The following is a 27,732-nucleotide window of genomic DNA, read 5'->3' as shown; positions in this document are numbered from 1 at the left end:
TCGACGCGCCTCTAAATGCATCAAGGGACGGCCAACTCAACCCGGCTGAGCCGTAATGCGACAGCACGCCGGACACTTTCAATTTCGGCGCGGTCAGTGCGTGCCGACCGCATCCAGCCGCCCACCTGCGACGTGACGTCATGCCGTCGCCGTGACGTCACGGCCCGTTCTCCGGCGTCAGCTGACCTCGGCGGCGGCGGCGGCGGCGGCGGCGGCGCGGCGGCGGGGCCACAAAGACGGGTGAGCCGGCGGCCGCGAAGGAGCGCCACGCGCAGCGGCCGGCCAGTGAGGGCGAGCGGGAGCGCGTGTGCGCCTGCGTGGGCAGCACTGCGATGCTGGCCGCGGCCGCGGCGCGCGTCACTCGTGCTCGGACATGCTGCCGCGCTGGAGCCTGCTGCTGCTGTGCGCCGCCGCCGCCGTCGTGCGAGGTAAGAGCCGGGACGATGACCCGCCGGCCGACCACCTGGCCGACGATCGGCCCTGCGCCGAGCCACCCGCCGGCCGACTCTCCAAGGCCCGGCGCCTCCGCCCCGCGCCGGCTGGGAGGAACGGCCGGCTGGCACGTCTCAGGGGACGTCCGGGCGATCGGAGGGGCCCGGCGCTGAGAGGACACCGTGTGAGAACGGGTCCGAGAGGACGGCTATGCGAGGACGGCTTTCGTGGGGTCCCCGGCCGGCTCGCCGCGCCTCGGTCGCGGCTGCCCGGCTGTTCTTCCGCCGGCATCGCCGACAGCCGAGCCATCCCTCGGCCCATGCCAGAACCGGACGGCCGAGCCGGACCGGACCATGAGTCAGACAGCGCAACACAAAGCCGCATCGCTGCATCTGCTCGGCAGGCTGCGGCCGGGCGTGCCCGGGCCGAGTCTTTGTATTATCGGTGTTAGTGAGCTGCCGGCTCACGGCATGGCCCGAGGAGCCGGACCGAATGGGGCGAGGGTGGAGAGCGCCGCCGCTGCGGCGGGCGGCGCCCCGCTCCCCGCCGGGCAGCCTGCTCCAGGCCAGGTCAGGCCGCACACGCGTGCGCTCGGCCCGCGCCTGTCAGCATGCGTCAGCTGCCGTCATGTCCCGCGCCATGGAGCGGAGTTATGCGGCCACATACACCTTGAGCCGAACAACACAGGCCGAGTTGCACAATAGCGACTCCGCTCGGCGGCGTCCGTGGCCCTCCCGCTCATAGTTCGGATCACGTGGCGACCATACTTAAAGGCTGTTTGTGTGCTGCAACGTATACTTAGCGGCGTGTAGTCGTCTATGCGTGTCTTCATGCGTGTACGTGAACAATGAAGCAGTGCTCCTTTCAGTTGGACTTTCTTCCAGCAGCATGACAGCCTCAGGCATTGGCAACGTAGCTTTAAGGGTCCTGATTGCGTGGGATTGCCCTTCTCCGCGTCTTATCGTGCCCCACCCGCCCTCCAAACAAGGCTGGCCGCCGCGCGTTGCTCGTGGCATGCCTTTGCTTGAGGAAAACGCTTAGACTTAAGCCCCTGATGTTCGCCTGTGATCCGCGGACGGCCTCTGCTCGCGAAGTTCTGGAAAACGTGCTGATGACACACCGCTTTTGCAGGCACCATTTTAAACGACTTTGTCCGCCACTACGAGCCGTTGCGGTATGACGCCGTGGCTCTGCAGCAGGAGCATCGGCGCGTCCGCCGTCAGGCCGACCCCCGCCGGCACGTGCAGCTGCGGTTCCACGCCAGCGACAGGTCAGAGACCCGGCTGCCTGCAGCCGTCCGCCCCTGCCACCGCCCACCTGCGGGAGGCAGGCCGCCCCTGCCCAGCTTGTTCGGGCATGCGCCCGGACTGGCTAGCCCGGTGCGAAGGAGCATCCATACATTACCTAACGCATTTTTCCATGATTTATATATTCCATGTAGCTATTTTAACTTTAGGTAACCCTAGCTACTGGCTTAGCACCTGTCACGAGCCCTCCCCTCCACCGTTTCGTAAACTATGGATGACCCCTTACCAGTTAGAGACAGCCAATTAGCCAACCGCTGGAGCGCAGTTCCTGTATGCGTGCACCTGCGAAATGTGTTCTCTAGAATGAAAAAGCACATGAGTGAAATCCATTTACAAAGCGTAGCTGTCGAACATTACCGAAGCCCCGCACGTGCTCACTCTGAGTTGTGTGCGCGTTGCGTGTAGGCTCGTCACTTTCAAAGCAAATAGGTCCACATCCGACTCTGACTGCATATCCAGGGCGCGATACATGGACTGGATAACAGTCCATATCAGGGGAAGCCCGTGACGTGACTCATGTGGGCGTGCGCGCCGCCACGCGGCATCATCTCGGGTACCACGCGCGCGGATGGCAAGACATCTGCTCTGTCCGCTGACCTGGCTCCTCTGCTCTGGTCGCTAGCCTGGCTCCTCTGCTCTGGCCGCTGACCTGGCTCCTCTGCTCTGGCCGCTGACCTGGCTCCTCTGCCCTGTCCACTGACCTGGCTCCTCTTCTCTGGTCGCTAGCCTGTCTCCTCTGTTCTGGCCACTGACCTGGCTCCTCTGCTCTGGCCACTGACCTGGCTCCTCTGCTCTGTCCGCTGATCTGGCTCCTCTGCTCTGGTCGCCGACCTGGCTCCCCTGCTCTGCCCCACCACACGGGTCAACCCACGCACGACTCGGTCAGCCGAGCTCGCGCGTCTGCCGCCCATTGTGCAATGTGCAGGCCGTGTCCAGGTCAATGCCGTGGCGGCCGACTGAGCGGCGCGAGGCCGGAAGTCTGTGGCAACCTTTTCACGGGCGGCCCGGGCCTCGGCCGAACAGAGACGGCGCTGGCAGTCTCCTCTGACATGACCAAACGCTGCGAGCAGTCGCCTCAAAGCCCTCCCCACCACCCACCACACCCACCACACACAAATACACAAGCACACACACGCACGCGCGCGCAGGGGAGGGAGCAGGTGGCCGATCTGACGGCAGGTGATTGGCCGCGCAGGCGACAAACAATCAACGGCCTCCCCGTATAAGGCGGCGCACAGCGCCCTGCTAGCTCCACTGTTGGCGGCGCCTCGGCCGGGGCTGGCGCGAAACGGCCGTCAGCTGGCCTCTGTCTCTCCTCCGCGTGTGATGGGCCAAGGGCGGCCGCGCTTCCGGCGCGCATTGAAGCCGATCGCGAGCCGGCAGCCCGGCGCGCGTCCCCGCCGCCCACCCGCGGCCCCTTCCAGCCACGCGAACGCTGTCAGGGCAGGGACAAAGGCACGGGCGCTGCCCCGCGCGTTCAGCCCGCCGACATTGCCGGCTTCGTCTTTGTCGTCGGCTGCGCGCGTTTTTGCCCTTCGCTGTTGATAGCCCGTTTCTCGAGGTGATGAAGTATCGTGCGCGCTGTTAGGCGCACGGGTATCTGAATTGATTGCCGTTTGGATGAATGCAGTCTTGCACTTGTGAACATGGGCAGGGTGGCCCTGCTGGTGCGGGGTAATTTTGCCCCCCCCCCCCCCGCCGCCGGCCCCTGGTCATGCAGCTGGCCGGCTCCGCTCCGGGTGACGCACGCTGCTCCCGTTCCGTCAAACAATGAGCCGTGAATGGGCGGCATGCTCTGGCGATCCTCCATGCCGTGGCAACGGTTGTCGGCCGGGCGCCGCCGCGGCGCCGGCCGCGTCCCGGCGGCGGTGCGCGCCAGTTCCGGGGCCATGGCCCGCCGCGCGGCTCGTCCCCACGCTGGTCTGACCCGGCGGCCGACCGCTCACCCCTGTACCGTACGGGCGGCGGTCGGTCAGCCCCGTGGTCGGCCCCGGAGCGCCCGAAGAGCCGGCCCGGCGCAGTGTTAGCCGTCTGACCACGCCACCGCAGGTGGCGGCCGCTGGGGCAGTCATCGATTTACGGGTCGTTTAGTGCGGGGGTGAGCGCCCGTTCTGCCATGCACTGTCAGACACGATCGACAAAACAAAGAAAGCGCGGTGCTGTGATCTGAATTGGTATTCCTGTAGCAGGTTGAACTTTTTTGTACGCGGTCGCCGGCCGTACATTGGTTTGTTACACGCGGTGAGGGGAGTGACTATTGGCAACAGAAGAAGATCAATACCAGGTGGACGCCTGTACCGCCCCGTTCGCTGCAATTTGGGCATACCGCCCGCAAACATGGGGGGGGGGGGAAGAGGATGGAGCTGGCAGGCGGCAAACCCTCCGACGCGACATGCGGTGTCTATTGTGTCAGCAGTACGGTCACGAAAACTGGCTGAACCGGTCGAAGCCTCGACATACTTATCGTCACTTGTTTAATTTATTCACTTTTCGAATGATTTGACAACTGAGGCCTCGCAGACCCACTAACGGCCTCTAAAACAGCATCATATCGTATAAGACCAGTTGCGCTTTGAAACTGCGCGGAGTATGGTATGGCATAATAGCCAGGTTGTAAGTGCATTGGAAATTAGGCAGTATTGATGGTGTTACTCCTCGCAGAAGAATCAGAGGTTTGCATTGTATAGTTATGATATAAATTATAACTAAACTTCATTCCCCGAAAATGCACTGAGCCTTCTACTATTGTTTTAATAAAACCATGTTTCCAGAACATCAGCCTATCTATATGTCCATTCTCTTGGTTTTTATCCAAGGAAAAGGGCTATTACCACTGCCTTACCTATGTTAACAATGTTTCTTGCAAATGCACTGAACACCTTAGGTATTATTGATATTTCGGCACATTCCGCTCTCGAAACGAATGTCAGTAGCCGTGAAATAGGTGAAACCAAAGGTCATTTGCTCCAGAGTAAGTGTATATCGGTATTTCCCTGGGGTAGCTGCTTTGGAGTAAATGGCTTGATCAATTTCTCGTACGAACACCATTTGAGCAAGCAGTCGGGGCACACTATGACCCAGATGACCATCATCATCGGTCACCCGTGGAAGTGTTGATAGCAGTTAGCGACCGAAAATAACGCACTTACTTGTGTCCAACGTATGAGGAAAACCAGCTTGGATCTCGTTTTAAGTTATCATTAACTTGAATAATAATTTTGCATCGACTGTCAAAGTCGCCTTGGAATGAAGTCGCTGTGACCAGGGTCTGAGCTAACCTAACACCATTGCCACGACGCCATCTAACGACGTTGCCAAAAAATTGAAGGCTTTAAAGTAACATCTCAGGTGAAAATGTCACCGAAGCACATAAATTGTTAAGTGCATTTACGAGGAACATTATGCATATAGGTAGGGCAGTATGAATTACTTCATTTCTCATAGAAAAAAAACAGAACTATGGAGAGATAGATGTACTGATATTTCGGCTACACACCTTTATCGAAACGAGTATCTCTAGTTAAACTGACTGGTATGTATAAAGGCAACCGTAACTGTTACACCCGTCGGGCCAACATTCCCGCTGGCTGAATTTTTCCGCCTCGTTGACTCCTTTTTTATACCATTCCAGTCGGCCTAACAACTGATATTTGTGTCGGGTTGACGATAACCTGAAGCGAGATCCAAGCTGATTTTCCTCATACGTCGGATGCAGCATGCGCGTTGTTTTCGCCTGACACACTCGGAGTCACCACTTGGAGTCACCGGCTTGGCGTTACGTCACGTGCATCACATCGCGATCACCAAACCCGAACAGCCGGAGAAACTACCCGTTATCAGCCTCGTCCACTGATCCCGCTTCCCGCCAGCCAGGACACGCTCTGTCGGCTTCAGCCGGTGCATCCGCTGCCGCATCTCCGGAGTTGGGAGCAGAGCGAGCCTCGCGCCTGGTGCAGGCTGCGCCGGACTGGGCTGCTCCCGGCCCGGTGGCCGGCGTGCCAGGACATGAGCGGATCATGGACGGACCAGGGACAGACGAGAGACGGACCAGGGATGGGCCGCCGTCCAGCCGGGCCGCTAGCCATGACCTGACGGCTCGGCACAGTCTGCCCGCTCTCCCAGCGCGCCGGTCTGCAGTCACGCGGCCAATGGACAACAATGCAGCGACAGCCGAGGGTCTGGGCAGACAAAGACGGTCATCCATATCCCCCACCCCCACCCCGCTGTCGGCAGTTACGAACGGAATGTCAGGAGTGATGAGCAGCACGGTGGAGGCGGGCTGTCTCATGGGTCTCACCAATGGACGACCGTCCCCTCACCAGCGCGACCGGCGTCGGCTCCGTCGCTCTCGGTCAGCCGGCGTCGGTTCTGGCCTTGCCCGTCTCGCTGGCGAAGAGTTAGTTAGGCCGCCGGGCCGGACCGCCGCCACCGCCGCCGCGGCCGCCGCGGCGGCCGCCGCCGCCGCCCGTGCCGGCACCGCTCGCCGCCGCAGTTCAGGGCCGACCGGTGACGGCCGCCCGGCGCCTGGCTCGCCGGCCGCCGGCCGCACTGGAAGCTCGCGCGAGGGGGGGGGGGGGGGCGGCGCCTCGTCCATACAAACAGCCAGATGGAAAATGATCAGATCCGAGGCAGTGAACCGAACAAAGTCGGAAGTGGGACTCATTGGGGACAAGAGTCAAAATGACAGACGGGCTGGGGGAGAGGACCCCATAAGCAATCCATGTCAACAGGGAACAATCCAGGCTGGTCTAGGGGCCAAATTCACAAGGAGAGAGCGCAGGCCTCTGTACATCATATTGCTGCCAAATTCATCATGTGGAAAGAGGCCATAGCTCAATGAGGTCACTTCAAATAAGCCTAATGTAGGAATCATTAAACAACAATATTCTTCTTTTGTGACCTAAGTTGAGACATCACATATCATATCTCCTGGTATGTAACGCAGTTTCACAACAGCCATGTATTGTGTATTATTTTTTATCGCACCGCGCTTGGTTCATAAAATAGCAGGCTGGGTTATGCGTACCACAATAGATGCACTTGGTTCTCATGACCTGATTCGACATGCCACCGATCGGATGACTTGATTTTACAATTGCCATTAGGAGTGTGCTCAAGCAGGCTGCGGCACATATAACACCTTTTCCCTCCCTTCCCTGTCGCAGAGCACATGGCTGTTTGAATGAAAAAGACGTACCAATAACGTACTTGACTAAGTAGTCTGCCACGGCCCATGCAGGGTCACCTGCACCAGTCTTCCAGAATTCCATCGTGGCGCAGCTTTATTGAGCTATTCGATGGCGTTTTCCTCTTGGTTAAAGCAAGTTTCTTAAACAAAAGCGTGGGTCATCTTGGGCCCGACGGAGGTGAAACACGTGAACCCTTGATCAGGGTTATCTTCTTCAGTTCTCTATTGTTGGACCAATACACCATTCTTCACGACTGAGGCGTTGCAAGTGCGGCAGCAGTCATCCAACTTTCATCGACGTTGGCACAATTTGAAAGGCTCCCCACCGAAAGACGTTCATTCTGGTGCATTTGTCTCACAGACTTTTTCTAGCATTCTCCAGCTGCGCCTCTTTTGACCAGTTGTCTTTTCACGACTTAACCATTTTGACTTCTGCGCATCGCGCTAAATCTTTTATTTCTTCGAGCTGTTGAAACTTGGCCTCTTTCCTTTAACAGCGACCTTTATCCCTGTCAACCATTATAGTGGCGAACGTGCGTGTGTGTGCGTGTGTGTGCTTGTGTATGTGTGTGTATGTGTGTGTGTGTGCGTGTGTGTGCGTGTGTGTATGTGTGTGCGGGTGTGAGCGGGTGTGTGTGCGTGTGTGTGTGTGTGTGTGTATGTGTGTGTGTGTGTGTGTGTGTGTGTGTGTGTGTGTGTGTGTGTGTGTGTGTGTGTGTGTGTGTGTGTGTGTGTGTGTGTGTGTGTGTGTGTGTGTGTGTGTGTGTGTGTGTGTGTGTGTGTGTGTGTGTGTGTGTGTGTGTGTGCGTGCTCGAGTGGGTGTGGGTGAGGGTGTAATTGTGGGTGTGGGTGTGGTTGTGTGTCAGGATTTATGGGCAGTGCATCGATGACAGTGACATTTGCATACACCTCGGGTACCACATTTGTGACATTCCATGACACAATGTTTCACCCCTTCGACATCGGTGACGGCTGTAGAACTTGCGAAAAGGGGAGCATGTTTGTGGGGCTCGCATTGATAAAACTTAACCCCTGTAGGAAAGCCAAGGTTACTAGAGAAGGCGACGTAGACGTGACGTCACCATGGGACTAAACTTCTGATAACCCACAGTATGGTGTTGGGTTGATACTACGAAAAGGTTGGTAGATACTAGTTGCATGATTAAAAACAGTGACTTCGCTACTGAACTGGATGGCAGCCCCATTCTTCACCTTACTTTAATGCTTATGTGAATAGATATAATGTTTTTCAGTTTAAGTCTTCTAAAGACAAATCAATGCAAGGATCTGATTGTAAAAATAAATCCTACTAAAGCACTTTTTCTACTTACGGCACCGAAGCCATATTCGTTCAGGCTAACGCGCATGAATATTTATGTTATGTTATCATTAAATTGATTAATGGGCAGGTGATCATGTATACATTTTTGCACTGCAGTACCTATATGGAGTGAAATGTGAAAATGAGGTAATGTCAGGAGGGCAGGGGCTAAGGATTTCGCTGTTGCTGCCCCATGATCTTCCTAAGTGTTGGTTAACTTGCAGATGTATAATGTTGGATGGGTTAGGTAAAAATGGTGCGCAGAGAATAAGACCGGCACCACTCCAAAATATCCCTATTAGACTATTTCGGAGCTGAGATAGTGGGCCTCGACTGGCAGAAATTGCAAAACTTACCAGAAATCAGCCCATTTTGCAGGAAAACTGCCTGTCTGGAACTGAAATGGAACGCGTTGTATTTAAGCACCCGGGGATCACCACACACTTCCCCAATACGGGAAGGCCAACCCTGCATCCACCCCAACAACGCTCCCCTTATGACTACAGGATGTGCGTTCCAACTTCTCAATGCGCGTCCCAGGGTGCCACGAACCCGTCTGGCCCGCAGTATCTCATTTCTATCCTATGTTGTTGCTGTTGTTGCATGTCGAACTCTCTTACACAGACTGTTTCTAAGCACTTCCGGTTAGAGTTCTTTGTGATAAACCACTGGTGAGTGGGTAACGCCATTCGTTTGTCGGGGGGCAGGCTGGTAGCGCAATTCAGCAATAACTTTGTGGTTCTGTCGCAAACCAACGTTATTTCCCTGCTGAAAATGTTTCATTGAATGTGCTGGGTCGAAAAAGTCTGCTTATGGGCATATTAGTGATTAAACAAGCCTGCAAAGAACAGCGTTGTCACGCCGCCATAGCATTGGTGCTATATGACTTAGTTCCGTAATGACGTCACAACATCGCTACCCAGAATGCAGTAATGTGGGGCTTGGGGGAAAACTAGCAGGGCAAGACCTGAGGATTGAGAAACATGTCACGACAGCTTGAGCGAGAATGAACTGAGTACCCCCCCCCCCCCCCCCGCCCTTTCGGAACACTCACCATTCGCAAATGTGATTTCTAAAAAACTGTGGCCAGTTTCTCAAAGAAAAGTACAATCTTAAAAGAGAAAAACAGTGAAAGTGTTCTGTTTTTAAGGAACCGCTTCTGCATTGGCTCAAGACATGCGACGATGGAAACTGCAGGTTTGCGTTAGCCACCGCCACGATCGTGGGTGTTTTTGACGAAGTGAAAGTATGCTTAGATTAACGTAAAAGTTTTAGTTTTTGTTACGAGTTGAACGCAACCACAGTGGGCTGCCTTTGCAAGCATTGCTGAGCTGCCGCTGCGACTGTGCGAAAGCAGTGTCGCAGAACGCAAATGATGTTGGGTGAGCACTACTTTATTTTCAAGTACGCTTTAGACCGCAATTCCAAAAGAGCTGTAATCGGCACCAATGGCGCTGTCCCTTTGCAAAGCAAAGCATGTGGACACCAAACGTTTGTTCCATTCTACTTTTGACCCATAACCAATTGTTTTTTGTTAATATTTCCCCACCCCGAATTGAATTCCCGTTGGCTCATGGTTCTTTTCACTCTTTGTCATTTGATCTGGGTCCATTCTAGCTTGCTTTGCCAAAAGTGCCAGTCCTTGCCAAAATTCTCCGTCTTTTATCCTCTTTCATTTCGGTTCTGACTTCCCTTTGACCTGTCCTGTAAGCGCCAGCGGCGGCGGCTGTCACCCTCACGTGACGCGCGTGACATCGCATCACTGCACCGTCTTCGCCGCGTCACGCGCTCACCGGCTCGGCCCGACCTCGGCCCGAACCCAGCTGCAGCCGTGAGGTCACCTGTCACCGTCTTCGAGCGCGCGGCCCGAAGGTGCGTAGGCCTCGAACGCCACGAGCACGACCCTACGAGACGCAGAGTTCTCAGCGGAGCTGGGCGCACGGGAGGAATCTGGCCCGCGCGCAGCGGAATTTTTGATGGATCTGGCGCGCAGGACGAGTCTGAGTCCGGCCCACGCGGTGAGGAATCCTCGTATCTCGGCGCGCAGGACGGTCGCGTCACCGTTACCAGCTCGCCAGGCGTGCCGCCCACACGCGCGTCAGGACCGGGGGCGGAGAGCGAGAGGACCCGGGCCCGGCCGGCGGCGAGACCAGGAGCTGCAGACGGCCACACTGTCCGAGAAGCGCGCGTCACCGGTACATGGTTCATGGTATCCGGCCGGCGGCCCGTCCGCCGCCGGCCGGGTCCGCTGCCATGCGCCTGACATCACAGTAACGGCCGGCAGATGACAGGATAACGTGCCAGATCCGCAGCCGCGGTCCGCTGCCGAGACTCGCCCCCCGCAGCCGCGGGCCGCAACCGGATGTAATGGGGACCGGCGGAGCCTTGCCCCCTCCTACAAGGCAGTCCAAAAGCACAGCTTTCATCCTGCTAGGCCTCGTTTCCGCCACGTTTGTCGCCACGCTTTTTCAAGCGTAGTGTTCGAAGCTAGCCTTCCCAGGTCCGATGTCCCAGATCCGATGGCTACGGCGGGCCGGGCGCGCAGTTGAGGCGTGGGGCGTCGGCCCGCGCCGCGCCATCAGCATAGCGGGCCTCGTATTGACACACTTGCACGAAAGGCCCGGCCGCGCACGCTGATGAGCCGCCCTCTCACACAATCGGGCAGTCATGAGGCGGCCTCCCGCTCGGCCCCGATTCAGCCGCGGTTTCACAACCGCTACTGCGCCGCCCTCCCCCGATTCGACGCCAGCTGGCGGCAGCGCGGCGACACGGGTCACACGGGAACCCGCGGGCCGCCACCGGAGGTCAGGCCAGGTCACAGCTGCGCTGCGGCTTCGCGCTGTACCGGCACGGGCCGCGCCACCGGCCGGCCGGCCAGCAGTGCCTGTGACTCAGACCCGCCCACGTCGCGTTCAACAGCTGGCGGTCGTTGGTCCGTTACCGCGGCGGCAAACCGGGCAGTGATTGCGCGCCAGTGCATGTCTCAGCCCACAGCGCGACACTGATCAATGTACGCCACGTGCCGGAAGCCGTTGAGAGCCCTGCGAGGACGCGTGGCTGCCCGCTTTGTTGCATCACAAGTTCGAGGTCTTATTTTGTGGATGCGGCCGATTGCGAAACGGCACGGGTGCGGCCGAGGCGGGTCGTCCCGTCTCCCCATACACGACCTGCCGGCCCGGCCCCGTCCGTCGGCGGCGGCCGCTGCCACCCCATTCAGTGTCGCGCGGCAGTGGGTCAGGACGGCGTGTCGGCCGGGATATGAAACAGGTCACCGCGCTGGCTCATTTCTCCGCGCGGCCCAACGGTTTTCCGTCGGCTTTCCCAGCAGGCTTCACTCGGCGGCGGACTTGGCGCGGTCGGCTGCGGGTGGCGCTGACCATGGCAGTCAGCTGACCACAGCCGATGACGTCAGCGGTGGCCGGCTGAACGTCGGCTGCGGCGCCGGTGGTCGGTTCCGCGGCCGCGGCGGTGGCGGAGCCGACCGGCCGTCGGCGGTCGGGTCGGCGTCGGCGTCTCCCCCCGCCAGTCGTATCGGCCATCCCAACGGCGTTTTTCAGCGCAGTTCTGCGACCTTGGCGAAGAGAATGAAGGCCAGGTACCACCCACCGGCTGTGTCATTCCACCACATGGCGCGGCGAGCCAGCGTCGCGCCCAAAAAATCAGCGGGACGTCGTTCCGCCCGAGGCGACATCAGGGAGACGTCCGTGGGAGCGCCTGTCGCGCTTCGCAACTGTATCGTCTGATGCCCGGTGAGGTCGGCGGACAGAGACCGGCCCTGCCCGCTCCAAACAGCCAAACTATAGGTGTCTTGGCAGCCACAAGGCTAACGGGCGGAGACGGACCAGCAAAATTGGGCGGCTCGCTGCTCGTTCAGCGCCCACTCGGGAGAGTTCAGTGGCTCTCAAACCGCAAACCACCAATCGCGCGTCAATACGATTTGTGGAGGTGGTGAAATTATGAACAGTGCGTTGGGGTTTCGCAGAAATATCAAGGCTTGGGAGCCCAAAGCATAATTTACAAGCTTGCACGGTTATAACGTGGCATGTGTGTCGGCATGGAAACTAGTTAGCGCATGGCGTTGCTGTACGGCCGCGGTCTGCATACAGCTTTAACAACTGGGTGCATAACAACCGCATACAGCACACGCCATAGGCTTGGGCACACGTGCACAGCTGCTTTAAGTTTGATCGTACATCTCATAGCTTGAAATCTCTCACGGCGCATCCATTTTAAAATGCTTATTATTTTTGGCATTGTTTAATGAGGGGAGGTCTTCAACTTTAAAATATTTAACAGGCAAAACATTAAGTGTGTCTTGAAGGCGAAGAAAGTTCATTTATCTCCGAAGTGCAGTGGCATCTATTTGGCAACCTTCCGCGCCTTGCGCTGCAGAAATTCTGCAATGTTTTGGTCTTAAAGGTAGTGTTCCACATCTGAAGCATATTTCAAAAATATGCTCTAGTGAACCTCAGGACCAGTTACGTCTTATGAAAACACTGGGTATTGCCACTGCAGCACCGTCAAGACGTAGTAGGGATATCAATTTTAATTATCTTCGAGTCCAAAGTACGCTGTCAGCGCTTTGTAACATCACCACGCTTCTTCCTTGCGCTCGCGATCGCCGTTGTTATGACAACCACCGTGGCATCTCTAATAGTGCGAATAAGAGAGCGCTTGTGATTGGTCAAAGTGCGACAAGGGCCTGTTGCGAAGACGCGCATTGGTTGGAAGTTTGAACCAGTGCGTCACTGTGGACCATGTGAAACTTCCATTTCCAAAGTCAAAGTCCGCCTTGAAAAGAGCCAATGTGGTTAACGCCATATTGGAGAGATGTGGGATAAATTTAAGCCATATTACAGCATCCCAATGAATTCGCGAGATAAAAGCTTTATGATCGCATGCATTTTTGTCCAGAATGTTTCAGGGATTTATAGCATTCATTACACAAACATGTGACATGTAGCTTGTCGCAAAACATTACGGAACGGGCACGTTTGGGAAAGCGAGGTATATGTAATGTCTTACTTTCATAGCAGTGAGCAGGGGAGTCAAATGAGATTTCTTCCGCAGGAGCGGCCACTGTCAACCGATATTCCGAGCTTTGCAGAAGTATTTCGAGGAAATGATATTACTGATAAAATCGCATTCGTCTGATTTAACAACACCTTAAACGCTGAAAGTGATATTATATCCCCTTTAACATGGGCCACATGGTAGACAAGTGGCACCGAGTGCTCAGTATAATAGTACTCAAAACACACCGCTGTGGTGTCGTTGGCTCGGCAGGTTAAAAGAGCTGCAATAGTGTATATGTATGGCATTTATATGCTTGAACACTGATCCCGATCCTAAATTACGATTATGTGACAACATTAATTTTAGATGGCAACGCTGGCTGTTGTCCATCTGAAGTGAACAACAGTCAAAACAATGATGCGAAGTATGATGAGAGGTAAGCCCCAATATGGTTGAATCCCGATGCCTCATGCATATAGGTTATGAAGGCATATCTGGAAAAAACGCAATATTTTTCTGTGCACAAAGCACAAAGCACAAAAAATCCTAGTCACAAAAGCCAACTTGTTTACTTTTCCTGCCAGACAATGTGTCCATTAATCAAGTGACGAAGCCCTTTAACAAAATGTTTGGAAAATATATTTAATATTACTGGCAGGCATGCGGCAAGTTCAGTGGAGGTCGGCCGCTTGCCTGCCTTACGAATGCCGGAATGAAAATCCGCTTCACGGTCGGCAGGCAATCGACAATCCTTCCGCTACGGCTCGGCAGGATTGACTGGATAATTAAATATCTCAGATTGCAATCTCCCTCTTATGACATATTCACACGCGATAATGAGCCCTTAATTGATGGCGAGTGACGATCCACCACATTACCGTCATACTACATTCCGCACGATAATCCGAACTTCAGGCTCGCCTTCATACCGTCCTCTGTGCGATGTAACGGTACGTCTTGTGGATCAGTTTCTAAAAGAACGTCCAAAATGTCAGGGAAGTTGAAAGAACCATTAGTCTTGTTGGAGCAGCCTGACGTGATGTTGGGTGCTCAGAGTTCTCCGAAACCGGGACGTAATAAACGCTCGTGGAGACAGACGGTGCCTTTTCGAAAAAGACGGCTTTGAACACATCGTTTTTTGCGCTGTTCTCCAGCTGGAATTGGACAGAAACTGGGTTGTAATAGCACCAGTGTATCACTGGCTAGCAACAGCTCACGTCGTCCAACGCATCACCTCGAAAACCCCAACGGAGACTTGAGCTCTGCAACGAAACATACCCTCCAGGCCCGGAGACTGCATTCCTTCACACGAAGAGACCGACGACGCGGTCGGTCGACGACCGCTTCCGATGCGGCGCCGACCGACAGACATCACCGCCTCCGACCGACCGCGGTGGTGATGTGTGTGTGTGTGTGCCGGCGGGGGGGGGGAGGGGAGGGTGGGATTGTTGACCGGTGTTGCACACGACCCGCTTGGGAACGCGGCTGGCTGGACTCGACTTTCCGCCAAGCTGGCATCGCAGCGCCGTCTGGGACATTCCGAATGCGGCGCACGACCGCGCGTCCCGCGGAATCAGACAGCACGCTTACCTACGCGTCGCATTCCGCGGCGCAATCGCCGGCGGAGGAACGGCGATCGCACGATATGCGTGCCGCGTTAGTCGCGTCTCCGCGTTCTACGCCCAATTAGTGTCACGGCCGATTTGCGAGCCACCGACCGCTAGTTTGACAGCCACTGGACGCCGAGTCCGGCGCCGAGTCGGCCGAGACGGATCGGCGCGTAGCGTGCCGACTGTCGACCCATTCGACTCGCCCACCGTCACACCCCAGGCCGCATGGGTGCACGCTCGTGCTGCGGTGTGCCTGAATGAAGCCGCGTGTGTGTGCATGTGCGATCACCTTGAATGCACAGCTGGGCTCGTCCGCAGACGTCGGCTCGTTTGCGTAGTCCGCTTCCGCTGGCAAATGAGGTCGGACGCTCCGTTGAGGAATGCTGTAATTCTTCGGGCGGGATCGTTACCGCTCCGAAGCATATGTGGCCCACTGTCTGGCCCTGTCCGTCCCATGCGTCAACAGATGGTGAATTCCCTGAAGTCAATTACAGTCTCTTCTTTGAAGTTTTACCGTTAGCGCAGGCCCCAGGCCGGCATCAATACCACGGATCGGCTGAGTTGGAGTTAAGATTCGATATAGTAGCCGAACAGGCACTTTTTCAAAGTATCGGGGAATTTTGCAGCATTTTACGAAAGCAATTTTTCATGTGGAAGTGCTCCAGTTATTGCATATGACACATTTCCGTCGGCTTTTTGGATAACCAAAACGACTTCGGTGTCTGTGATTCAACGGCAAGGGTAATCTTTGTGCCGAATGCATAAGGAGCAAGCAGCTCTATACGGGATGGATGTAATTCATTAACATATTTCTTCCCCATCATAAGCCAATGAATATTTGCTCATGGCTCAAATCTTCTCTGAAGCAGTCCATCTCTCACGCAAGGCGCTCTTATGCTTTCCATGCGACTTTCACAGCACACAGGTTTGCATAGACCTTTGTCAAAGGTCTTCAAAACCTTCGGCCGTCAAAGGTCTTTCACACCTTTGACGGGGCAAAAGGGTTTGTGCATGCACATTCACACTCACACACACCACTTCCTCATGCCGGCTGTCGGGGCCGCGGCTCCGTGAGCAGAGTCCTGACCCTCGTCTGACCTCGTGACCTGTGACCCGCAGGGAGTTCCGTCTCCGCCTCCGGCCGGACCGGGCCGTCTTCGCGCCGGACGTCGTGTTCGAGAGCAGCTCGGGGCCGGTTGCCTTCGACACCAGCTCCGTCTACACCGGCTCGCTGGAGGGTAGGTTCCGGCGCGCGCGCTGGTCCGTCGCGGCCCGCTGCGCGCCTCTCACGGCCGGACGCCGCGCCGACCGCCCGAGGCGCAGCCGCCAACCCGGGCCGCCCACAAACCCAGATCGCAGCGCGCCCCGAGCCCCGCTCGTGAGCGCCAGCCGACCGAGCGGCCGCCGGCACTGTGGCCTCGACTGGCGCCGCTCCCAGCCGCAGTCGGCCCGCCCACCGCCACCGCCTGCGGACGCGTGCCTCAGTGTAGCTGACCGAACCTGAGGGTCACAGGTCACATCCCCAGACTTATGCCGATGTTTGCAGAGCTCGCTGCATCTGCCGCTCATGAACGAAGTGCACTGCATCTGAGCTATGGGTGAAACTTTCCATACCTTTGACGGGGCAGATGAAGCTCACTGTTTTTTTTAAGCAACGTCGGGTTTGAACGCGTTTTTTTAGAGAGAGGTGGACTTAAAATTCTGTTGTGCTGATTAAAGGGAGTATCCCACCTTTTTGTAATTTTGACTTATTGTAACACCAGACGCGTATTATTTGTTCAGACAGGCAATTTTCTCGAAATCCACCTGAATAGCCCTGAATTTCTATGTAAAGCAGCCGACCCTCGGGGAGAAATCTCATTTGAATCCCTGCTCGCCGCGATGAAAGTAATCCAGTTTGTTTCCCTTGCTTTTTCAAAGTGTGTCTCCTGTAATGTTTGCAACAAACTAATGTGTCAGAAGGTTTGCGTAATACATGCTACGAAAGCTTGAAACACTGTTTAGACAAAAATATACGTGAACATAATGTTATTATCCCGTGAATTTAACCAAACGTCTTACTATGACTGGTTTCTCCTCTTTGGGGCTTACCGTGTTTTTTTTTCGAGGCGCACCTTGATTTTGGGAATGGTAGTATCACATGATTCCCGTGACTCACTGGTTCAAACTTTGACCAATGTGCTCCTTTATACCAGGCCCTTGCACATTGGACCAATCACAAACGTTCTTTTATCTGCACCAATAGAGGTGCGCATGGTGTTTGTTATAACGACGGTGGTCGTGCTGCAGGGAAGAAGGATAATGCGGTTACAAAGCGTTGACAGCGTAATTTTGGGCTAGAAAATAATCTAAATTGATCCCTTGTTTGTTCTGACGATGACGGGTATGTTCACAGTGTACATATTCACAAAGCATGCTTTTGAAATATGTCCCAAAGATGGGACACCCCTTTAATCGATTCAGAGGCTGTCCTTTTTGGAAGAAGACACATCCGTAAAATGATAAAGCTCGTTCTCCGTGAGCTGATATAGCCGGAAACGACAAGAGCCTTTCCAATCGATAAAGGACCGTGTGGTGAGCTCACCTCCCGTGCCTCCGGGCCAACCGCTTCTGGACTGCGGCGACTCCTGGCAAGTGACCGTTCCCACCGTTGGTGGCCGGAGCCCGCCGACCGAGACCTGACCGAAGGGCGGCGCCGGAGTCAGCCCGCTAGAAACAGGTCCGGGGCTCTGAGCCAAGGTCACAGCGTGACGCCCATTTCCGGGACACGGTCGGACCGGCCGGCTCTCCTTCTGTCAGCCGCTGTCGGTGCAGGGTACCAGGGGCGTACCAAGGCGACGTGAAGAGAGCTGGCCGGCTCTTCAGCTGTCCGTTTCTGGCAGAGCAGCAGACCATGGGTACCCGGCTGACGCCAACTAATTCGTATTGCTCTTACGCTGTCCGCCGGTGGCAGTGCTAAGGATCAGAAGTGTTCCCCAGGGTCTTCTTTTGCCTCTTGCGTCGGGCAAAGTCGTCTCTGGCTCTCGCGTGGGGTGGGTGGTTCCTCCTTTCTCCTCGGCTTAGGGACGGGTGATCGTGTCCGTCCCACATTTGTCGGTCACGGGCTGACTTCTGACCCCGCCTGACCCGGTGTCACGTGTCTGATACGACGCCAGGCGATAATCACCCCAAGTGGGCGCGTCAGGGGGCCGGGAGGAAAAACGGAACCAAATCACCGCCAGATGGCACGTTCTGGTCGGCACCAACTGATCATTATCTCGAGGCCGTAATAACATTCTCTACATCATGGCAGAGACCGGTAGCTTTCTTGATAGCGTGCCCGAGGAGACATACCACGCCTGCAAAAAGGCGCTCTGAGCGGTTGCTATCATTGACGTTGACCTTCGTGCGTGCCTCAGCCACGGATGGCGTCGCAGAATGATGATTTCCCCGCCAAAGACTGACACCAAAACCGAGTAAGCAGAAGGGATTCTCGTCGGAATGCTGCGAGGAACTGGCGCACGAACACCCCGATTGTGGCCACGCTGTTTCGGGCATTGAACTACGGAACACCTTGCGTGCGGTCAGCCGGACCGTTTTAACATGTGATACATATTAGTGACGCGTTTTTGTGTAGTCCGGCTGCATGGACGTGCCAGTTTGATGGCATTCGAATGAATGCTATGATTCTATGCTTCGCATCACGCCTGCTGTTTGAAGAGAAGGATTTTTATGCGTGCGGTAGCAGCAATGACACCAGCTTCCCCCATGCCGTCGCGTGGATGGTACCCGAAGTGAGGGTGTTGGGGTAAGCCTGACTCACACGTCCCAGCAGACTAGTTGTTGGACGTCGTTTCTATTTGGTAGCCGTCAAGCAGTAGGTCATGACGTCCATTCTGCATGCATGTTAAACAATGGACATTCCTTGCGCGCCGACATGCTCTTTCTTCCGCTCTGTCCATTCTGAGGTCAAGCAAACCACTCCACTAGTGCACTGCAGCTTCAAGAGACTCCAAGAACGACGGCTTCTTCGGCCCCAGGAGCGGTCCTGGGGTCAGGCCCGGGATGGCGGGCAGACATGGCTCATTTGGCACCAGCGCAGCACCGCGGCGTTTTCCGCGGCCGCCGCCTGACGTAGTCTGTCCGTTCCAGACGACGAGGACGCCGTGGTGCAGGGCGTCATCGGCTCCGACGGCCTGTTCGACGGCAGCGTGGTGACCGCCTCCGAGCACTTTTACATCGAACCCTCAAGCCGATACTTCCAGCAAGCGCAGGACTTCCACTCGCTCATCTACCGCCTCTCTGACGTCACCCACCCGCGCCAGCCAGCCGGCGGCTGCGCGTCGCAGCGCCTCGCCGAGCGCAACAAGGCCGCCGGTGACGTCACTCGGACGTCACCGGACGGCGACGTTGACGAGTGGCTGGGACACGCGCAGCTGTACGAGAACTTGGCGGCACCCGTGACCGCGGGGAACACCGCAAACGGGACGAGGAGTGGCTCGCGACGGCGGCGCGCCGTAATCAACAACAAGAAGACGACGTGCACCATGTACCTGCAGGCCGACCACCTGTTCTACGAGCAGTTCGGCAGTGAAGAGGCCTGCATCGACGCCATGATTCGCCACGTGCAGCAGGCTAACGAGATTTACAAGACAGTCGGTAAGGCTCGCTGACGGTGTTCAGCAGGAACGCGCTCGCCACATTGGGGCCACGGGGCGCACTCGCGACAGCGGGGCCACAGGGCGCGCTCGCGACAGCGGGGCCACAGGGCGCGCTCGCGAAGTGGGGCGCAGGGGCTCTCGGACAGCGGGCCACAGAGCGCGTCCTTTAGTTCCGCGATGAGGTTTGGGGGCGTTAGATAGCTCACCGGTCAAAATTGGTGTTATTCTAGGCGTGTTAAAATGTGTTGGTAATAACAGGGCAAAAAGGAATTGTAATTTTTTTTGAACTGTCGAAAAGAATTCCAACGTCACCCTCGATGAGTACAAAATACGCTGCACCCAAAAGGTTTACAGACAACCCTGGTCCGTGTACCAGCCAAAATAGGGCACAGACTGCAGAATTAGGGATTGTACGGGTGTCATTGCCCCTGCTTGTGGAAGTTTAACATTCACGCTATGGCGGCCACAGGAATAGTTGACGTTGAGAGGGTTTTGAACTCCATCCCAGTCCGCGATGATCTAACGCGCCTGGATAAACTTTAATCATTATTGAGGGCTAAGTGTTGTCTGATTAAACGTCACCGTACTCCGAGGAACAAGCCGAAATGCCTTTTTAGTGTAACCAGCTACCATGCATTAACAACGGTCGGCTTTTGTAAACCATTAAGTGGTTCGGCGTTTTTCCTGGGGCGCGACCTTGACATTGGGCGTTGGAACGGCGCCAGTCCTGCACATGCAAACCAGCAATTGGAAGCTACATGATAGCATCGTACGATCGCTTGCCGCTCGTTTGCATTTGGTCACCAAATGTATCGTAGCTGTATCCGGAACGTAGACAGGCTAAACCGATGCGGGCTGTTTAGCGCTTATTCACATGTCTGCCCTGTGCCCACAGACTTCGACCAGGATGGCATACAGGACAACATCGGGTTCATGATAAAGCGGATCCGAGTGCACAAGCCCACAGCTGTCAACGACGTCGGCTACCGGTTCCCCGGCAACTACGGGTGGAGAAGTACCTGGAGCTGTTCTCAGGTGAGGCGTCAGCGTCAGCGGACCTGGCGGCAGCTGGACTTCTGGGGGCGCGGGGCACGGTGGCGTGTTTGCGATGACCCTGAAGGGATGTACTGAAAGGTTGCAGCTGTTGCAAGCGGTGTTCTGGTCCGACGAATCAGTCACGCTGATGGCGGGTATCAGCTTAAGCGCTGCGCAGTCCAGCAGCAGTGTTTCTTTTTGTGTTTTACGCCATTATTAGCATTGCAATTGCACCGATATTATTGCCGTCCTTGAGCCGCACGTGTCTTAGTACGTAGTGAATTACGCCACTTGCGACTCCACCAGGTACATGATGAATACGTAACGTACATTGAAGTCATGCGCGGGGATGCGGCCCCTACATTACTGTATTTCGGAAGACAGAAATATGTCAATGCGTGTGGGTCTAGGAACATATGTATTATTGATCCAGCTGCCTTACTGTACCGACAAATGGTGTTTGGTCTGTTTCAGACAAAGCAAATGGCACAAGTAACCTGGACATGTTTTTCATTTTCAGAGGAAAACTACGACTCGTTTTGTCTAGCGTACATGTTTACGTACCGCGACTTCGAGGGTGGCACGTTAGGTCTGGCTTGGACCGGGGACCTGAACCAGGCGGGAGGAGTCTGCGAAAAAAATGGGGTAAGTCACCCGGCCAAGCCCGAGTACGCACCATATAGACTTATAAACTTTCTTCGATTACTCTACACCTGGTGACGTGTCCTGTGCCAGACGAAGGCTAGGCTCCACAAATCGGTGCTCGTTCGGGAAGTGAATGGATCACAACAAACGTAATTCTATTAAATATACCACTCATGCATTTTTAGGTGAAGAGTGACAGTGCCTTTACTAAACCTCCTATTCACTCATCTTTTTGTTTTTATTTGCCAAGCGCCTGGGTAGCTGGTTGAATACGATGCGTTTGAATGAGGGAGGCGTCTGGTCCGCATAGCTGCCTGAGGTATAAACAAACTAAGAGGGCTAGATACACCAAATGCAGCAGGGCGGATACACCTGTGTGTGAGTTAATTTATGTGAAATGTTTGTGCCTTCAGGGCGTGATCTTCAGGTCAAATCAGGTCAAACAAGGTCAAACTCGAGATCAGTATCCCAAGTGCTCATGAACTCTGTCACTGAACCCGTTAAGCTGAATATTTTTCCAAAGTAAAATGTCCTTCGGGGTCAGACGAGGTATTGACCTGACCTGACCTCCCCTTGGCTGCGCCTCTGCCAATCAACGCCGTCTTTCTCTGCAGTCACTGTGGGGCGCCTATTTTTGCAGCACGTTATACAATGTCCGGCGTTGTCGAGTCCTTGAACACGCTTTGGCAGCGCTTGATATGCACAAGGTATCCGTATCTGTCGTCTTGCGTTTGTTTCAAGAAGCAAACAATGTCCGGTATTTTTGTGATTCAACCACAGCCTAAACATTGTGCGGCAACAAACGCTAACGACAACGTGCAGCATTCATTCACTGATGCAGCAATTAGTAACCCGACCACTTATCAACATGCTATTTGTGCCGGCACATACCTGCAGTGACTTTTCAATCGCTTGGATGCACGCGTAACTATGTTTTGCCCATTGCCAGCATTACCGAGGCAGCAAGAAGAGTCTGAACTCAGGCATCATCAGCATACTAAATTACGGCAAACGGGTGCCTCCAGCCGTGAGCCACGTGACCTTTGCCCATGAAGTGGGACACAACTTCGGCTCTCAGGTGAGACTGCGCAGCCTTGCACGTGCGGCGCGGGGAGGGGGGGGGGCACTCCCTCTGGCAGAGGTTTTTGCACATGTTATCGGCCCTGTTTGGTGCTTTGTGATTAACGTCCAACAGTGATTGCGTCATGGTGACTCACGGCGTCTGTAATGCCGAGATCACGCCACGTCTCAAACGGCGGCGTAACCTTGTTTGATAAAATCAATCAGTCATAGTCGAATGCGTCGAACCCACGCGGAACTGTAAGTTATGCATGCGATAGAACATCGCTAACATCGGTATGGACAGTCAAATCGCACGCCCCTCCATTCTTGCCGCGCAGCATGATCCCGACAAGAACAAGGAGTGTACCCCTGGCGGAGAGAACGGCAACTACATCATGTTCGCGCGAGCCACGTCGGGCGACAAGAGGAACAACGACCGTTTTTCGCCGTGCAGCCTGCGGTCCATTGAGCCTGTGCTGCGCGTGAAGGCGCGCTCCAAAAAAGGCTGCTTTGTCGGTAAGGCGATGCCTGAAGCCTGACCCAACCCGACCCGACCCGACCCGACCCGATCTGATCTGACCTGACCTGACTTGACCCGACCCAGCCCGATGCAACCCGACCCGACACTACCTGATTCGACCCAATCCAACCCGACCCGACCCGACCCGACCCGACCCGACCCGACCCGACCCGACCCGACCCGACCCGACCCAACCCAACCCAACCCAACCCAACCCAACCCAACCCAACCCAACCAACGACCCGACCCGACCCGACCCAGGTCGATCCAGTTTGATCCGATTCAACCCGATGCGATCCGACCAGATCTGGTCCGACATTGCCCCGCGCGACTGGTGCACCTGAGCCGGTCCCACCCAGCCCATCCATCCAGTTCCAGTTCATGAATGTCGTCCGACCCGAGCCTGTCTGACCTCTTCAACTGCCCATGCAGCATAACTCAGTTTTCTCATTCTGCTCCTGTCTCGAAGTGTTACATAATGGCAACGAAGCCAAAACTGGAGATGTGTGGCGACGCTGCATCGTTTTGCGCTCATTGCGCCAGATTGAGAATGGAAGAAGAACGGGCAGTTTTTCTGCCCACGCCGAGTGTCGAATGACCCTGGCATGACCCGTTCATCAGCTGACGGCACCGCACTGAGCCGCCGACGCCGCCCCCAGAGCCGCAGGCAGCCATCTGCGGAAACGGCGTGGTGGAGGATGGCGAGGAGTGCGACTGCGGCTGGGAGGAGGACTGCATCGAGGCCTGCTGTAACCCGATGCGCGCCGCGCCGCCCCCGGGCCAGCCGCCGTGCCGGCTGCGGCCGGTGCGCAATGCAGCCCCAGCCAGGTCAGAGCGCGTGATAGCGGATGGCGGTTCAGTCATGCATAACATATAACTTGATTGCAGCCGTCTTAGGCCTGTTTTCTCGCGTGTTGCTTCTGCGGTAAGGAGAGCAGGCATCAATAGCCGCTCCCATGATCTGCGAACTGGATTGCTGGGTGCTTACATCGGGCTGACTCTACTTGACTCGTAAAACTGTAAAGCTGAAAGCATCTAACGAGGTAGTGACGGTACCTGAAAAACGTCTGCTTAAGCTGCCCAGATAGGGCTCGAAGGCCTGCTCAGCGATTAGGTCAGGGGCACCGGAAGCGCTATCAAGCGAGGGGCCGAGGTCGGGTGAATGCCCCGCGTGCGGTGAGACCATCCTGTCGTAGACAACGTAACCGAGCCGAGCGATTCAGCTACAGCTGGTCGTTTCGTTTGTGCTGGTGTTGGTATGCGTGCTTTAAATTGCGCCAAGTGAAAGCCGCTTCACGTCGTTTTAATGTTACATTCTTTCCAAGCAGGCGACGTTTCTTCATGCAATGCCGATCTCACTCCACTCAGACACTAGATACACACCTTACTCCGTCATGTTTGTCCAGAGCGTTGACCCAACACATGCTTTGCATATAGCGCACCGCCGGGCCCAGTCTGTACGGGATCAGCCCGTGTCCTGGTCCGCATCCCGCTGACGCCCGGCCCCGTGACCGTGTGCGGCAGGGCCCGTGCTCCACGGCATCAGTCCGTGTCCTAGTCCGCACCCCGCTCACGCCCGGCCCCGTGACCGGCAGGGCCCGTGCTCCACGGCATCAGCCGTGTCCTGGTCCGCACCCCGCTCACGCCGGCCCGTGACCGGCAGGGCCCGTGCTCCACGGCATCAGTCCGTGCTAGTCCGCACCCGCTCACGCCCGGCCCGTGACCGGCAGGGCCCGTGCTCCACGGCATCAGTCCGTGTCCTAGTCCGCACCCCGCTCACGCCCGGCCCGTGACCGCAGGGCCCGTGCTCCACGGCATCAGTCCGTGTCCTAGTCCGCACCCCGCTCACGCTCGACCCCGTGACCGGCAGGGCCCGTGCTGCCACGGCATCAGTCGTGTCCTAGTCCGCACCCCGCTGACGCTCGACCCCGTGACCGGCAGGGCCCGTGCTGCAACTCCACCTGCGAGCTCGGGTACGGGCAGCAGTGCCGCAACGACAACGGCTGCCGCGCCACCAGCCGCTGTAACGGCCGCTCGCCACACTGTCCGCCCTCCATCCGCAAGCCCGACCGCACTGTCTGCAACGAGTACAACGTCTGCTATCAGGGGGTCAGTGCGCGCTCGTGCGTCGCGCCCGGTCGGCGGCCGCTGAGGCGGCTGCCCGCTGGTGCTGAGCTGGCTGGGCACTGGTGCTGAGCTGGCTGGGCACTGGTGCTCAGATGCGCTTGGCACTGGTGCTGAGCTGGCTTGACACTGGTGCTGGGGGCGGGCTTGACGCTGAGTTGCTCAACTGGCATTGTTTTCCTGAGGTGTTGAGCTGGGCGCTGGGTTCCTGAGCTGGATTTGTACCTATACTGGAGTGTTCAGCTGGTTTGCATGCTGGGTGTTGATGGGAATCAGAAGGTTATCAGGCTGAGTACTTTCTATCAGAGCTCTACAATATCAGGTCCGAATGCTGTAGGGCTAAACACCAGATTCTGATAGCGTTAACGGTTTCGGTACGTGCTTTCAAAAAATCTTTGACTGAAAGCTTTGGATGAATTTTCCGAGGTTTAGCCACTCAAAACGTGTGTGAGCAAAATGCTGCAGTAATGTAAATGCGTTCCACCTATTTGTTGATCGTGATCTAACCCAATTAACAAAGTGTTAACGCAAGCTACTTTTCGTGAAGCGCGCTGCACGCAATGTCTATTGTATGGGTTTACACTCTGGGCTGTAGTTTGGGCTTTTCATGAGGCTGTACCACACGTAATGGCGCACAGCGTTTCAAAATATCTGAACAGTCATGCACGGGTGTTCATTCTCTGAACAGTCATAAGCTTAAACGCATTATCCGCTTACAGCTACTTACAAGCACGTACATTGCCTCACCACTTGTACAAATTTGCAGACTGCAGCGAATGCATTAGCGATTCACAAAAACGCACAGTGTCCAAGGTCAAGCCAGGCGTCCGCGTGCCGCCGGAGCCTGGCAGAGTGCATTGTGTGACGTCACGCGCCGACACCGGCAGGAGTGTTCGGGTTCGATCTGCCTGGCGTACGGGCTGGAGTCATGCCAATGTGATCCGGTCGACGGCGGCAACGCTACCAGGTCCTGCGAGCTGTGCTGCAAGCGCCCCGGCGCCGACCAGCCGTGCCGGTGAGTGAAGCCGGGCGCCGCGGTCGGCCGACGCATCGACCGCGGCGCCCGCTGACCACGGCGGCGCGCGGCGGAGCGCGAGGCTCGAGTGCGCCGAGCCCGAGCTGCTGCACGGCCACAGCCGGCAGCGTGCGGGTGACTCAGTGGAGTTGAGGGCCGGCCACCAGCCCCGGCGGCGCTCAGCCTGGAGTGGGGAGGGCAGGCGAGGGCAGAAGAAATCCCTCGCACCGTGTTTGGGCATGGCTGACGATCTGCTCGCGGTGATAGCATTGTTAGCTCACCGCCGCCGCAAAGAACCGTCGCCGGCGAACCGGTCGGGTTAGGGTGATGGGGAAAATCTGCGCGCGGCTTGTGATGTGGTCGACCAAGGACAGCGGGTCGCGCCGCCACCGTACGGGCGCGGGGAACAGCTGTTGTGACTTCTTGACTTTCTTGCAATGTATGGGAGGGACAGGATTGCAAACGGGGAAAATTTCATACGCTATGCTGGTTGTTGTAGACAGGACAATGGCGCATCAGATTCTCTGTACGAAGATACAATATTGCCACACACTTTATTTGACGGTGTCTCATCGTGATAGTCAAATATAAGGGGTGTGGCTTTAATGAATGGCCGTGTCGTAAGGCTGTGCGCGTTTGCTTTTGGGAAACACTGCTTGATATCAGCAGTTTTCATGGAGGTATGCTACATGAATTGTTTTAAAAACTGTAAGACATTTTCAATTTTTCCGTAGGAATATCTCTGATTCTTCGAAATTCCCGGGGCTGCGTTAAGAACAGCATCCAATTCTTTTTGAGCGGGAAAAAGGTACAAGTACACAACTAGGTTATGGGTCCACATGAAATATGATGAGCCTCGATGTACTTCACTGAAAAATTTCAAATGGAAAAATCAATTCAAAATTCACCCGGCAAGCCTTAACAAAACGATTGTCACCAGCGTAAGACCAGGACCAGTCAAACGGAAAGGACAATGCAACGATCTGTATGAAAGTAAGCTCGTCGCCTTCATATTGTCGCACGTTGCATGTGCGCATTTATACAGCGCTTGGTCCATGTTGACCTAGAAAACGGGTGGCTGAACTCTAATGCGGTGAGCTGTCCCGGTATTACAAATAAGCACATGATCGCAATCGTTGAAATTCGTGCGTGCACCGTAAAAGGACATCAGAATGTCCACCTCTGCAACAATTTGCATATTGTATAGCGTTCTCCGTATTCAATCGATTCATTTTGGTCTGAGCTAATGGACATAACTCCCATCATCTTCAAGTACTGAACTACGCAATGCAACCTGCACATTGGACGCGTCAGTCCTCGCTGCCGAGGAGATGCAGTGTCACACATATTCATTTCATTGTTCACCTTCACACCGCCATGCTTTAATTATTCACCTCAACACCGCTATGCCCCTGCCAATGTTCCATCACACATATTCACTTCGTTGTTCACCTTCACACCGCCATGCCTTGATTATTCACCTCAACACCGCATGCCCCTGCCAATTTCGACCTTTGCTGCGAAATCCCTGTTACCATGCCGAGCAATTTATCCGCTTTGTCTGGGAACTGAAACATCGCATGCGCCATCACACCTGGCAGCAAGCCGTCGTTCCACATCGCCGTACCTGAACCGCAGCCTAGCAACACTGCTTGGAGATCAGCGGTTTGATCTCTCCCCCAGCGCGGTTGAGGCGAGCAGATATCGTCCCTCGCTTTCCATGTCCGACCACAAGGCTGCCGCCTGACACGCGACCGCAGTGACGTCCCGCTCTTGCTGTCCCGCAGCTCGTCGTTCGAGTGGAACGAGTCGCCGTT

The 27,732-nt window shown here is 55.8% G+C and overlaps 1 protein-coding gene across 1 annotated transcript in view; it reads left to right on the top strand.

The window, feature by feature from the left end:
• Positions 1-262: 262 nt before the first annotated feature.
• LOC119111242 (disintegrin and metalloproteinase domain-containing protein 10-like) overlaps positions 263-27,732 on the top strand; it is a 30,121-nt gene continuing 2,651 nt past the window's right edge. The window contains 14 exon segments of the mRNA XM_037235063.1: positions 263-428; positions 1,564-1,702; positions 15,994-16,112; positions 19,006-19,512; positions 20,410-20,520; positions 20,523-20,549; positions 21,070-21,194; positions 22,144-22,272; positions 22,595-22,772; positions 23,436-23,585; positions 23,588-23,604; positions 24,718-24,885; positions 25,788-25,915; positions 27,703-27,729. Of these exon segments, the coding sequence (XP_037090958.1) occupies positions 374-428; positions 1,564-1,702; positions 15,994-16,112; positions 19,006-19,512; positions 20,410-20,520; positions 20,523-20,549; positions 21,070-21,194; positions 22,144-22,272; positions 22,595-22,772; positions 23,436-23,585; positions 23,588-23,604; positions 24,718-24,885; positions 25,788-25,915; positions 27,703-27,729 (1,880 nt within the window). The 5' untranslated portion in view covers positions 263-373.

The sequence above is a fragment of the Pollicipes pollicipes genome, unplaced genomic scaffold (genome assembly GCF_011947565.3).
Source record: "Pollicipes pollicipes isolate AB1234 unplaced genomic scaffold, Ppol_2.1 Scaffold_7261;HRSCAF=8764_pilon_pilon_pilon, whole genome shotgun sequence".
NCBI lineage: Eukaryota > Metazoa > Arthropoda > Thecostraca > Pollicipedomorpha > Pollicipedidae > Pollicipes > Pollicipes pollicipes.
The sequence above is the reverse complement of the archived record's forward strand: the minus strand, read 5'-3'. Positions and strand labels throughout refer to the sequence as shown.